General features: G+C 43.4%; 1 protein-coding gene across 9 annotated transcripts in view; it reads left to right on the top strand.

Annotated features, from left to right (window-relative positions):
- Positions 1-14,158, top strand: part of TMEM241 (transmembrane protein 241) — an 83,966-nt gene that overhangs the window by 32,188 nt on the left and 37,620 nt on the right. For all 9 annotated transcript variants that reach the window (XR_008307316.1, XM_053250793.1, XM_053250797.1 and 6 more), the window contains 6 exons: positions 736-784; positions 1,385-1,430; positions 6,365-6,400; positions 7,277-7,311; positions 10,509-10,578; positions 13,093-13,186. Coding sequence is in view for 8 of the 9 variants with exons in the window: in XM_053250793.1 (XP_053106768.1) it covers positions 736-784; positions 1,385-1,430; positions 6,365-6,400; positions 7,277-7,311; positions 10,509-10,578; positions 13,093-13,186 (330 nt within the window). In the remaining variant the exon portion in view is untranslated. The remainder of the gene's footprint in view (positions 1-735; positions 785-1,384; positions 1,431-6,364; positions 6,401-7,276; positions 7,312-10,508; positions 10,579-13,092; positions 13,187-14,158) is intronic.

Below are 14,158 nucleotides of genomic sequence, written 5' to 3'. Positions count from 1 at the left end.
GCATAATGTGTAGTTTGGCTCTGAGAAACAAGGATTTAAAAAGAACATGCTTTGAAATACTCATCAGAGCACGATAGGGTTTTTTCATGTGACATTTTAAAGATCCTTATTTCTGAATCGTTGTCTATATGGATGCTATTAAAAGAATAGTAGTATTATAGCTGAGAACCCGGAAGACATTGCTTACACCCAAAACACACTGGGCGTATTTCACTAAATTGCTTCCTTGTATCTCTTGAGAAAATCTCTTCTCTGGTCCCGCCCCCATTCTAATTATTGCCTATTGTACTACTTTTATATGACACTCAGCCTAAGTCTGTCCATATTTATTTTGAAGTAAGTCTCATTGTGTTCTGTGGAGTTTATTCCTGAATAAATTTGATGTCATCTTAGGAAGTATACTCACCATGTTTAAATGAAAGGACCCTGTACCCAGGACCATCACCTCAAAATGAGGCCTGTCTGTATTCCCACTAAATATTGTTCTTTCTTCAAATGCTATAAAAATGAGGAATATTTTAATATGAATAGGAACATATGCATGTTGCTGTTTTGTTGTTGTTGTCACTCTATCAAAATTTAATTTACTAGTAATTTGATAGTGTACTTTTCTTTCCATTTCGCAACAGAAATGGATACAAACTCAGTCCTTTTAAATATATTTTTGTTCCTAAACTGTAGTTCAGTTCTGAAGCAGCTCTTTATCTATGTGTATTTGATGTTTTTACTTTGCAGTTTGATACAGATGGCTATTTTTGGGCACTCATACATTTGCTTTGTATTGGTAAGTTCTACATAAGTCTGACCTGAGGAAATTAAGCTTCCAGGCATACTTACCTTCTATGCAATTCCCTTTTATTTTAGTAGGGTTTGTACTAAGATTCCTAGTCTGCTCACTATTGTTCCACAATACAATTGCCAGCAGGATCTGGCAATAAATTGCATAAGCAGGATCTCTTTGTATTGCTTTTACTTGGAACAGTAGCTGTAATGTGTTCTTTCTGAATATATAAGAATGGATTCAAGTTTGAATGAAACTGAATGTCACCATGATATATATGGAAGGGTAAATAAATACAGGCATATCAAAGCTCAGAAATGATTTGGAGAGATCAGAGCAGTGAAGATGGAAAACAAGGAAAGAAATTTTTGATCTATGCTAAAACCAAAAATCAAAATAGATACAAATGCAAGCCAAGTCAAAACAGCTGTGTATGCTGCAGAAGGTTTAATTTCTTGCAAGCACAAGTAGACTTAAAAGAATAAAATAAAAAGAGAGAATTCCAAATGTATACAGAATTTGAATGGTACTTCAGCTGTAGCACAATACAAGTTATTGACCAAAATGATCAATGATGCATGATCTATGTTATTTCATTCACAGGGGCTTACAAAGTATATCACAAGTCATGGAGACCTAGTTCTCTAAGGTGATCTTTCCCCCCTTTTCCTCATATATGAGTTGGTGGTTATATAATGAAAGAGGGCTGCAATTACAAAATAAAATATATCATGGAAAAAGAGGCGTATAATAACATAACGGAATACTGATTTAAAATGCATAAGGACAAAAGATTTAATGCATATTTGTATAGAACAGTGATCTTCAGAATTTTTCAAGCAGGAGCCACCCTGGCAAAAAAACCTTAAATGTGAGAGCCATTTCCCATTGTATTGACCTCTGCACAGTATTGCACTTTTCTCCGTGCTGGGAGGGCCCTTTGAGAGAGGAAGCCCTCTCTAGGATGAAAGTACTGTGGAAGGCTATACTAACCCAGCATTCTGTGCACACCTTCCAAGATGGTACAGTGGCTTAAGAGGGCTCCACTTCCCTTAAATAAACTTCCCTCCCAGCACTGGGCAAAGTGCCGAACTGCATGGTGAGCAGAACCGCTCTAACCCCCGGACCTTGGGGCCCTGTTCCGTGGCCTCCAAGGCCTGGGCGGGGGGATCCCCTGCCACCGCTGCGAGCCCTCCTCCTTGATATGCCAGCCGCCCATGTGATGTCATGGGCTTGCGGCGCTGTATTCAAACTGTGCTGGCGCACCGGAGCGCCTCACAGTTCTAAGAGGTCGCTGAGCTGGACGGTCAGGCTCAGTGGCTGTTTGCACTCCGCCCACTGCTGTGGGTGGGGAGGGGGACCTGCTTGCCTCACATTGGTGGCTGGCATATCAGGGAAGAGGGCTCGCGGCAGGGGGGGGGAATGCTCGCACTCAGTTTGCTTGGGTGCACTACTGATGGTGAGAATGACTGTCTCAGCATGGTGCCAGGGGGACTGTGCAGACTATTCAGCTTTGGTCAAGGTTTTGCACAGGCCCAATAAAAATTAATCAGGAGGCCACACTTAGGGTGATGGGGCCTTACAACAAAAACCCTGGTATAGAAAGTCATAACTTAAAGAACATATATTCCTTCACATAAACAAGTTTTGTTGCTGCAACTTAAACCCTCATTATTCTTCTCTCCTCTTCAAAACAAGCAAACAAGTAATTTTCAATGAGTGTGGGATCAATACATTGCCATGTACAATGACCCAAGCCAAAAAGGGGGCTCACAATGTCGTTCCCTGCATATATGCAGAGGATTTGACCGTCCTATAGTCTGATTGTGGCTCCCTTAACATTAGCTGCAGCTGAAAACTGACTTCTTCCTTATCACAAAGGCAAGCTGCTGTGGAACAATTATGGGGAACTTTTTAAAAGTTAACTTGTTTAGATAAGGAAAAGAATGGATGTGTTCTTTGTATCCTGACAGATGAGAGATTAGCAAGGAAAAGGAAGAAGAGTATGTTTCTGACCTTGTGTGAGTGCAGAGGGGCAAATGTGAAAGAGACACCTATGGGAATTATGCTTCCTGTTGCGGGTTTGTAATTTTTACCCCCAGATTAATTAGCAGATCACTAAAGAAGCTACCCACTCCAGTTACAGAGTAGTTTGCATAGTTTAGTTGTTGCAGCTATTTAGAGAAGACTCATGGAGATTCTTGTAGAATAAAATGCTAAGTAAATTTATTGGTGAAGAACAGCTTTGGATAGGAAAGACCTAATCCTTAATCTAAGGAACTACATAATGAATAGGCAGGGAGACAGAGAGATGTTTCCATCTGCCCTCTAAGAGGAATGGAAGGGAATCTGAGTCTTTACAGGAAACACCTGAAGAGTCATATCAGGGGTCATACAGTAGAGACAGGTTGAACAGCTAGGGAGACCCTTATTCACTATCTCTACTCCCAATGCCCCTAGTGGTCATAAGGATAGTCAGTGCAAAAGGTGGTTGCACTGAAACTCCACCCCCAACACTCCCATGTATCCTAATCCAACACTTCTTACTTATACTCTGTTCAGCTCTTGTTTGTCGTGGAGGTGGGGGTACTGTTATTTAGTAGGAGAGCTGATTGGGCTGAAGGGAACAATCTGTTCTGGATGGGGTAGTGTTTCCTCAGAGCACTTGTGCAGCTTGGGGCAGGGCCGTCCCTAGTGGGTTGTGGGGCTGGGGGCGAATCAGCATGTGTGGGGCCTCCTTAACATTTCATATCATTACAGACTCATACTGATTGATGACATACAGTGTAAATAGTATGAGTGAGGTTTTGGACATATCCAACTAGCTAGGACATATAATGCATTTCTAAAGAAATAAAAATAAAAAGCACAACACATGCTTCACAGTTCTCAGACCTTCTGGGTTGCAAATCAACTTGAGCATAGTGCATTCATAAGTAAATAAGTTAGTAAATATTATATATTGTTTGTTCCAGAAGTTTTTGTAATTTTCTGCCATGAAACAAACCACTCATAGGACTTTTTGGATGAATTTAAAAAAACACCCAACAATTTGTCTAATCCAATCCAATTTAAATATACATATTCCTCCCACCCTGCCCTACATCTCTGCTCACTACCCAAGCCTTATGCCAAGTCATTCCAGGACAGATGATCTAAAGGCTGGGACAGACAGTGGGGTGCGTTTTATCCTTTTTTATGAAGGCAAAGGGCAGATTCTTCCATATGGGGGTGGAATGATGGTCTAAGGTGGTGGTGGGGGGGTTCAGTTCCGGACATTTTTGTAATTTTATGCCATGAAACAAGCCACTTTAAGGACTTTTTGGATGGGGTTTTTTAAATTAAAGGGAAAAAACACACACCAACAATTTGTGCAATCCACTTCAATTTAAAGATACATATTCCTCCCACCCTGCCTTACTCAATCTCTACTCAATACCAAAGGCCTATGGCAAGCCAATCCCTAAATATTAGGGGGGGGGGAGAATAACCACAAAAAGGAAATCACATCATACCTCCATTACTAGGGCTGGGCTGGGCAGAGAGTCTGCAGAGAACTCTGGTGCTGGACACTCCCTGCCTGGCTCCTCCTTCCTTCCTCAGCTTCAGCCAGGCCTGCATGGAGGCCTCTCTGGAAGCCCTGCCCACCCACTAAACAGCTGAGAGGTGGGGAAAGACTGAACTCTAGCAGCTTGCCTGGGAGCCTTTCAAGCTGCACACAGACACAAAAGATCGGCTGCAGGAAAAGATAAGTGGCCGGGACTGGGGGAGAGAGGAGGGCAGGCTGCATCGCGGTGTGCCAAGAGCGGGGCCTGTGCTAGTTTGGGGTTTGGGGCAGTTGCCCCGGTCGCCCCGCCCTAAAGGCTGCCCTGGCTTGAGGATTTTCCTAGACCCAGTGCTACATTTGGAGGAACAGCAGGTGGCCAGGAGCACTTTTGCATAGCTTTGGCTTGTTTCTCAAGAAACAAACAAATATTTATATACCGCTTTTCAACAAAAGTTCCCAAGGCGGTTTACACAGAGAACACAATAATAAAGTAATAAGATAGATCCCTGTCCCCAAAGTCTTAAAAGAAACATAAGGTAGACCCAGAGGCGGTCTTACCTCTGGACTTCGGGGCTGAAGTCCAGGGCCTCCACAGCCCCTGGGCCCTCCCCCACCAAATCCTCTTTAGTCTGTCCCAGGTGGTGCGGCCGCCCGGTCAAGCATGATGATGCTTGATTTGCCGGGCAGGGTGGGGGGGTGGGCTCCAAAGGCCTTTAGGTCCAGGTGCCAAAATTACCTAGGTGCACCTCTGAGTAGACACCAGCAGCAGTCACTGGAAGGATGCTGTGCTGGGGCTAGATAGGGCCAGTTGTTCTCCCCCTGCTAAATATAACAGAGTCACCACTTTATAAGGTGCCTCTTTGCTCAGTTAGCAGGGGCACCTTTAGAAGAAGGCAGATCTTGCCAATTATCCATGATGTGTGGAGATGTTATTTTAATACGCCCAGCCAGTAGGCTGTAATATGTCCAACCAGTATCAGCGTTTGCTAGTAGTGATCTTAATTGGAGGCAGAGTCCCTCCCTACTTCCGGCCTGTACTTCTTGTTGAACTTGTATCTTCCTGTAACACAATAAAGAAGCCTTAGGCCATAATGGCTGTCTTCCTCTGAACTCCCATGACATGGTGTCAGAAGTCTAAGTCTTGATCACATCAGAGCTAGATTATTTGTAATGCACTTTACATGAGCTGCCCATGAAAAACTTTTGGAAGCATCAACTAGCTAACTTTTTATAAAAAATTTCCCCATAACTGTTCCCCCAGAGCTTGCCTTTGTGATAAGGAAGAAGTCAGTTGTCAACTGTAGCTAATATTAAGGGAGCCAAATTCAGACCACAGGACAGTCACACCCTCTGCACATATGTGGCCAGACTTGTTGGGGCTGGCATACAATGAGCCCATCACTCCAGTTTGGAAAGAGCCTCACTGGATTCTGATTTGCTTCCAAGTACAATACAAGCTGCTGGTGATCACCCTTAAAGTGACCTAAGTGAGCTCTATATACTTGAAGGCTGGCCTGGTGGAGAATGATTCTGCCCACCTTACAAGATTGTCTGGGGGGGGGGGGCTGCTCTATATGCCAGCTCCTCTAGAAGTAAGGTGGTTGAGTACGTGGTACACGGTCTTCTCTGACCCATGGAACACCCTCTGGTTTAAACTCGTACTGCTTCCTTTCTTCTGTCCTTTCCCAGCAGCTAAAAATGGTGCTATTCACCAGAGTTTTGGGGGTTTAGCTAATAAGCTTGGAGACTAAAATTCCTACCTTTTGCCATTCCTCTTCCTGTTATACTGAAGATTGCAGGCTTTACCTTCTGCTATCATAAATAGACAGACAGATATCTATCTATATATATTTGCTTGGAATAGTTTTTAATGTTTCACTACATCTGTAAAGTGTCTTGAGATAGTTAGAGGAAAGGAGATATATTAAACTAAAATTATAACAACTGTTTTAAACATAAATTATTGGCTGTAGTCTGGTTGAAAATGCTATAATTAGAATTCCCCCCCTCTGAAACAACTTGTTTTCTTCCCTTAGTGACTCTGAGCAACAGTATATAAACTATGCATTCAGGTAAAACTGATTCTGCTCTTTTTTCTACATTTTGACAAAGCAGCATAAATCTGGCATTCTTATTAGCAAAGTAGCACTAATAAAAGGAGAATGGTATAACTATAAGAAACTTTGGAGTGTATTCTAATAAAAATACTAATGTACTCAAATATTAGGTATATTAGCCCTACATGCCAACTCAGGGAAACCAATCATTATAACCAAGGTTGTGTACATTTTGTACCGACTTTACCTTCAGAATCTGAGCTGCCGTGGGGTATTCATAGTCCTGCTCATAACCTGCTCATAACCCTATAGACACCAGGCTAAAAAATGTTATGAGTCAATCATATTCACATTAATTATTCATAGCACTGAGAGTCAACTAAATTTTTTTCTTTAACAAAATGCTGAGGATGGGGGTATTAAAATGATTTTTGTAGGCATTAATGGCTCATTATAGAAAAATAAGTTCGCTTTGAACAGCATATGATGTAATTGTATGCCCCAAAACAATTAAGCTGCAGTCTTGGAACTCTAAACTGAGAAGCAAATTAAATTTTGCTAGAGAAAAAGATGTCTGTTTCTTGCAACAATAAAACATGCAAGGAAAGTGCTTTTGCATTATTGCAAGTGCCTATGTGATGCACAAAAAATATCCATCAGATCTTCAGACAACAGTTCTGATTACTGTGTCATAAAGAGTACTGTCTGTCTTGTGATGGCAGAAATAAAGTGAGGAATAAAATGTTATGTATATAAACTTCTCATTTAACTCAAAACTACAAATGGTCCCAAATATTTAACTTCAACCACCATTTTGTAAGCTGCACAATCAGAAGCATTTTTGTCTGTCTTGGGAAACTAAGACTCATAATATACTCTTTCTTGTTTTAGCATGGTGGTGTTGGCTTTTGCATCCCACCCAACAGGTAAAAAAAAGTTAATCTTATAAGGTTTTATTTTAGAGATTTGGTTTTATTTTCTTAAGCATGCTGTTTAGGAATAGAATCTGCTACATTCTGATCTGTACTCTGATCTGCAGTTGTGTGTGTGCACCCAGGAATAGTTTGCATGTATATATGCAAAATCTAAAATAAGCAGTAGGCTGACACATGTCCAGCCAGCTTTGGAATCTCTGTACACTCCTGATTTTCAATTGAGTGTGAGTAAGCAACCATTTTACCTGGGTATAGCCTGGTCTTTCCCATTCTAAATGTAATTAATTCATAGAAAGGGAGTACTCTCAAGTAGGGATGTGCACAAACCTGTTCAGAAGCCCTTTTATGGGCCTCTGAATAGGTTCGAACACTGGGTGGGTTCGAGTTTCGAAGGTGGGGAGCGTCTTGCTTTAAGGGGGGGAGGGTGCACTTCCCTCTCTCCACTTTCCCCTCGCCGGCGCTTGGTTTTGGTAAAAGCCTTAGGGGCAGCACTGTACCTCCCTGCCGCCCCTTTCTCCTCTTCAGCTGTAAGTGGCCGTAAGTATCGGGTGCTTGTGTGCATATCACACTCACATGTCTGACATGCATGCACACAGGTGTGATGTGTGTGAGTGCTCACGCAGTGTGCGCATGTGCGCCCAATACTTCCAGCCACTTCTGGCCGAAGATGAGGAAGGGGTGGCAGGGAGGTATACTGCCGCCTCGAGGGCTTTTACTAAAATCGAGCACCGGTGGGGGAAAAACAGGGGGAGGAGTAAGTGCACCCTCCCCCGCCCTTAAAGCAAGACCCCCACCCCCTTGAGCCTCCCCCACCTGGTTTCATGCACATCCCTACTCTCAAACAAATGGAAAACCAAATAAAATGAACCAAAGTCTTCATTTATCTTAACTCTAGCCAGCAGGTTGGACTGGTGAAACTTTCTATTACTGTGACATTCCAAATGGTGATCTCTTTTCGGAATATTGTTTTTGTCCTGTTACTTAGGAACATAGGAAACTGCCATATACTGAGCCAGACCATTGGTCTATCTAGCTTAGTATTGTCTTCACAGACTGGCAGCGGCTTCTCCAAGGTTGCAGGCAGGAATCTCTCTCAGCCCTATCTTGGAGAAGCCAGGGAGGGAACTTGGAGCCTAGATGCTCTTCCCAGAGCAGCCCCATCCCCTGAGGGGAATATCTTGCAGTGCTCACACATCAAGTCTCCCATTCATATGCAACCAAGGCAGATCCTGCTTAGCTATTGGGGCCAATCATGCTTGCTACCACAAGACCAGCTCTCCTCTCCATACTTCTTTGAACAGTAGAATGTTTAAAACAGTCTCTGAATTTACAAATACATTTCCATTGCTGGAAAGAGACTGAATCTTCAAGATGCCTTTGCAACAGTCTGTTGATTTACAAATATACATGTTGAACAGACACGGACCAGCACCCAGACCATCGTCCAACATCAGATTCATAGTCCCTCTAAGGCCAGTATCATAGCAGTTAACTATCTTCTAGCTATGCTCACTCAGGTTCTTCCAGACCAACTGGTTTTAACACCCATTCTGGCCTGTGGGTGACTCATATTTCAGGTTCTTAGAACACTCAGCTTCCCATTAGTTCAATTATATTAATAGCATGTCTGCAAATTGAAGAGATTCTCCTTGTAGAATTTCTGCCTGGATGCATCCCTCCCCAGACCAATGTTGAACTAAAAGACATAGGCTGCATTCACACGTAGCGTAAAACTGGAGGTTGCCAAACTAGTGATTTTCAAACTGTGAATCGGATGTCTCCATGGGCCAATGCTCTCTTGAGAGAGTGGTAGAACTAGATGTCATCTCGCATTATTAGCTATTCAGCTCCACACCTCTTCCCCCACAGACGGTTCTTCTCATGAGTTGTAAAGGGGTATCTCCATGGCCTTACACTCTCATGAGTGATGAGCATCCATCTTCATCATAGAGGAGGAATCTCCTCTGTCAGGGTTGGCAATACTGATCCTGCTGCCTGGCCCTTCTCATGAGTAGTCTAGGGACCATACACGTTCCTATTGCCGCCCTGCCATATGGTGCTGCCCCAGCACCCCAATGGGGTTGCCCTGCTTACGTTGCCACCTTGAGTGCATGTGCTTTGAATATATATCTTTGTTGCTTCATTTTCAGAGAGCAAAGCCCTTAGTACCCATCTTGCCATCCTGTTCTCTTTCCCTCCTGATTGCCAGGAGGGGGTGGGGAGCAAAGGACAAAGTGGGAGGAGGGCATGCCCCTGTGTAACTTTGCCGTTTGACAGGCTGACAAGCTTGGGGTGGGACATGGCAGTGTCCATGTTGCCAGGCAACTGCTTTGCTGGACTGGAGACAAGGGGGTGAGGATAGTGTTTGGAGAGCTGGCCAGCAAGAAGCACCACAGGCATGGAGTGGGCACAATCCTGGATGGGTCTGCACTGTCACCTATGATTATGGTTCCAGAAACTGAATGAAACTGCTGTTTTGGTGCCATCCACATTTGAATGTAATGTTGCAGCAGAAAAACCTTGAGTTACGGTGGCGAAACTCACTCTCAACTGAAGGTTCAAATTGAAGTTTGGCAAGGCAAATCTCAGGTCACTTTTGCTGCAAAGCTGCAGTTGCACGCATTTGGATGTTCACCATTTCAAACCTCTGCCCCATTTAACTGTGGTTTTGTGTTACATGAGAATACGACCTGAGGCAAAGTGTGGATGAACAGAGCTAGTTTGTAAATCCAGCATAATACATGAGACTATACAAAGTCTTTACTGTTTACATGACATAGAAGTTAAGATTACCACATTAACTAGCAATTTCCATGGTTTTTTGGAGCATGAGTGAAAATTGTAAGCATCTTAACTCTCATTTTAAACCAAAGGCTTTAAAAGAAATTAATGTTAACACAGGGATCAGAACTCAGCTGAAAACTGTGTAGTACCTAACGTGAGCTTTGTTCAAGTAGACATGCATTCAGTTTCCTATTCTGTAACCACTTTTTGAACTGATAAGAATGAGTAAAGCTAAAAGTTGTGGGAAAGGATTGTTGTAAAAGCAATGGCAAGCTAAAGAATCCAGAAGCTATGAAAAACCTATTGAAACTAACAGCAATCAGTTAATTGGTGTTTCCATATAGATGGTTAACTGTGTGTACTTTTGCCATTTTCCCCACTGAATCTATTGCTTTGCTTCTCAGGTGATCTTTTCAGTGCCTTAGAGTTTCCACTCCTGTACTTCTACAGCTTTCACAGTAGTTGCTTTGCCAGGTAATCTTACCTTATCCGAATGTGGTTGTATATTTCAGACTATGATAATCTATTAGCTTTGATCCAAAATGTCACTGCCAGACTATTGCCTAGAACTGACTGGATGCAGCCTATGACTCTCGATTCTGTTTGATCTACATTGACTAACTAGCCATTTCTGGGCTTAGTTCAAAGTGTATGTATGGTTTGTGTGTTTTTAGAACTTTAATACCCTACATGGCTTAGAGTCTGAACACCCGAAAGAATGTGTCCTCCCCTATTCTCTCTCTGAATCCAAGTTCTGCACCCTTTTGCTGATTGAGGTGCAGCTGGTAAGTATGAGGAGCAGGGAGTGTTTTATTGTGGTGCCAACACGCCACACGCCAAACACCCTCCTAGGGGGGACCTGTGTGGCCCTTTCATTATATGCCTTCTGGCTTTTGTTGAAGACCTGATTCTTCAAGGAGGCCTTTGGGATGGGAGCCTATCAGAATTATTTTACTGCTGATGAGACAGGGAAGGATTCATTTGACCCATATTGCTAATAGTGTTATTAACTGTGGTGTCAAAACTCTGGTTCAGTGGGTATTCAGGATGGATTGAGCCTTAGGTTCAGTGGGTGTTCAGGACTTGTGGAAGGCTCTCCACTTTCTAGGTTCAAGTATGTTGTAGGAACATAGGAAGCAACCTTATACCGAGTCAGACCATTGGTCCATCTAGCTCAGTATCGTCTACACAGACTGACAGCAGCTTCTCCAAGGCTGCAGGTGGGATTTTCTATCCACCCTATCTTGGAGATGTCCACCCTATCTTGGAACCTTCTGCATGCAAGCACTCTTCCCAGAGCAGCCCCATCCCCAGAGGGGAATATCTTACAGTGCTCACATGTAGTCTTCCATTCAAATGCAAATCAGGGCAGACTCTGCCAGGGGCGTAACAAGGCTGGAGTGGGCCCAGAGACAAAATTTTAAAATGAGCCCCTCGCTGATACACACACACACACACACAACTTGCCTCTGGGGGGCCCCTCGAGGCGTGTGGGACCCCAGGCAGCCGCCTCCCCTTGCCTAATAGTAGTTGTGCCCCTGGACTCTGCTTAGCAAAGGGGACAATTCATGCAGTGGGGAAGTAACTTGCCTAGGGAGCAAGAGGTTGCTGGTTCAAATCCCCGCTGGTATGTTTCCCAGACTATATGGTATGGTATGTTTCCCAGAAACACCTATATCGGGCAGCAGTGATATAGGAAGATGCTGAAAGGCATAATCTCATACTGCGTGGAAGATGGCAATAGTAAACACCTCCCGTATCCTACCAAAGAAAACCACATGGCTCTGTGGTCGCCAGGAATCGACACTGACTCGATGGTGCAACTTAATCTTTTACCACAAGACCAGCTCTCTATGCAATGTCCGAAGTACTCAGTTAGTCCAATTTCTTAGCATATTATTAAGAAAAAATCAGTCCAGTCATATTAATGTGGCATTTAACAAAATGTACTGACATTTCAAAAGATACCAATAATTACAATATTAATAAATTGAGGGATTGTTTCTTACAGCAAAATATTTCAATGTATTATGATTTACAGAACTTATTCAGCCTTAAGTGAATAAGAGGACTATGAACTCAAACCGAGGAAATAAGTTTAATAACCAAATTAAGGAAAAGGTTTAAGATTACAATTATTCCATGAGCAGTCAGGAAGTAGGAATGTAGAGGCTAAACTTGACTAATAAGAAAAAGGTTTCTGATTTCAACTGTAAATATTAATGTACCTCTAAGCTGGATTGAGATGGCCTATCATTACCAACTCTTCTTGTTGGGGTTGGCGATTATTTAGCAAAGTGCCAAGAAAGCTACCACAACAGTTACAGAGTGCAGAGTTTAGTTGTGGCCGCTATTTAGAGAAACACACATGGAGATCACTATAGATTCTAAGTCACTTAACTAGTTTATTGGTGAAGTATGTTTAAGATAGGAAAGACCTATCCTATCTATCAGATACATAATGAATAGGTAGGGAGAGAGATATCTGTCTCTAGGAGGAAAGGAAGAGGACTGACTCACTACAGGAAGTACCTGAGGAGTAAAGGCAGGGGTCATAGCGTAGAAGCAAGCAGGGACAGATAAGGAGACTCTCACTAGCTACCTCTACTCCCAATGCCCCTAGTGGTCTTTAGGATAGTTGGTGCAAAAGATTGATGCACTGGAACTCCATCTCCAACACTTCTAAGCCAGGGAGTCCTCTCATGATAGTAACTAATTGGCTAGTGTTTTGACCCTCCTTCTATTGACTAAATCCACAAACCGGAAGCAGTTTTAAGTCATCCCACAGCTGCCCCATTCAAAATGTGCAGCAGCCACAGCGGGTCCCTACCACCAATATTTTGCTGTGTGAATTGCCGGCTACTGTCTTTTCCCTGGTGCAATAAGCTCTGAAATACTCACTGCTCATCTGTAAATCATGTAATTATTTCTGAAGAAAGCTAATTGAAACCAAGATTTCTCTCTCTTAATGGCATTATCCCTCCACAGTGGTCTTCTGGGATTCCTTCTGACTTTGCACACAATGAAGCTTAAAAGCAGCACATCCTCAGGACATTATGCGGCGTGGAGTCTTCTTGCGAAGGTGAGATGATGAGAGTTTTCTTTGGTTAGGAATATTTGTTTATCATCTAACCCAGGTGTAGGTAGGGATGTGCACAGAACCACAGAAGTGGCGGGCTTGGCACTTTAAGGGCGGGGGGAAGGTGCACTTACGCCTCCCACCGCATTTCCCCCACTGGCATCGTTTATTTCCAAAAACCTTCGGGGCGGCAGCGTACCTCCCTGCTGCCCCGTTGCCCTCATAGGCCGGAAGTGGCAGGAAGTACTGGGCATGCATTCACGCACCTGTCTGCCTTGTATGCACGCGCACACAACGGGCACATGCATGCCTGGTACTTCTGGCTGATGAGGGCAATGGGGCAGCAGGGAGGTATGCTGCCACCCCGAAGGTTTTTGGAAATAAATGACGCCGGCAGGGGAAATGTGGCGTGAGGGGTAACCCTCTCTCACCCTTAAAGTGCCAAGCCTTCAAACCGGCCCTGGCGTTTGAACCTGTTCGGAGGCCTCTAAAATGGCCTCCGAACCAGTTTGTGCACATCTCTAGGGCTAGGCAACCTTGGGTTTCCAGCTGTTGCTGAACGACAGCTCCAATCATCCCCAGATGCAATTTATTGGAGTTGTGATTCAGCAACAACTAGAGAGCCAAGATTGCCTCTTCCTGATCCTAACCCTTAGACCATTTTCAAGATCTGTTGATGGGAATCATTTCCCCCAACTCTTTTTGATATCCATCTCAGTTGTGAGAATAAATTGACAGCCAGACTGGTAAAAGGACAGAGGGCTCCTCTCCTTCAAGGCACTTGCATGTGTTTGTTCTAATCTGCAATGATAATGAAGTCAGAATCAGGCTGTCACAGTAATTCCAGGTAGTTCATACATAATTCGTGTGTGATGTTGTGAATGCCCATGCAGAAACAGCAGAAGTGGGGAAGCCATGGGTATATTATAACCAAAAACACACAACCCAGATATTTCTGGTTTAAATATTAATATA

Source organism: Hemicordylus capensis, chromosome 4 (genome assembly GCF_027244095.1).
Source record: "Hemicordylus capensis ecotype Gifberg chromosome 4, rHemCap1.1.pri, whole genome shotgun sequence".
Taxonomy (NCBI): Eukaryota; Metazoa; Chordata; class Lepidosauria; order Squamata; family Cordylidae; genus Hemicordylus; species Hemicordylus capensis.
This window is presented reverse-complemented; position numbering and strand designations above follow the sequence as displayed.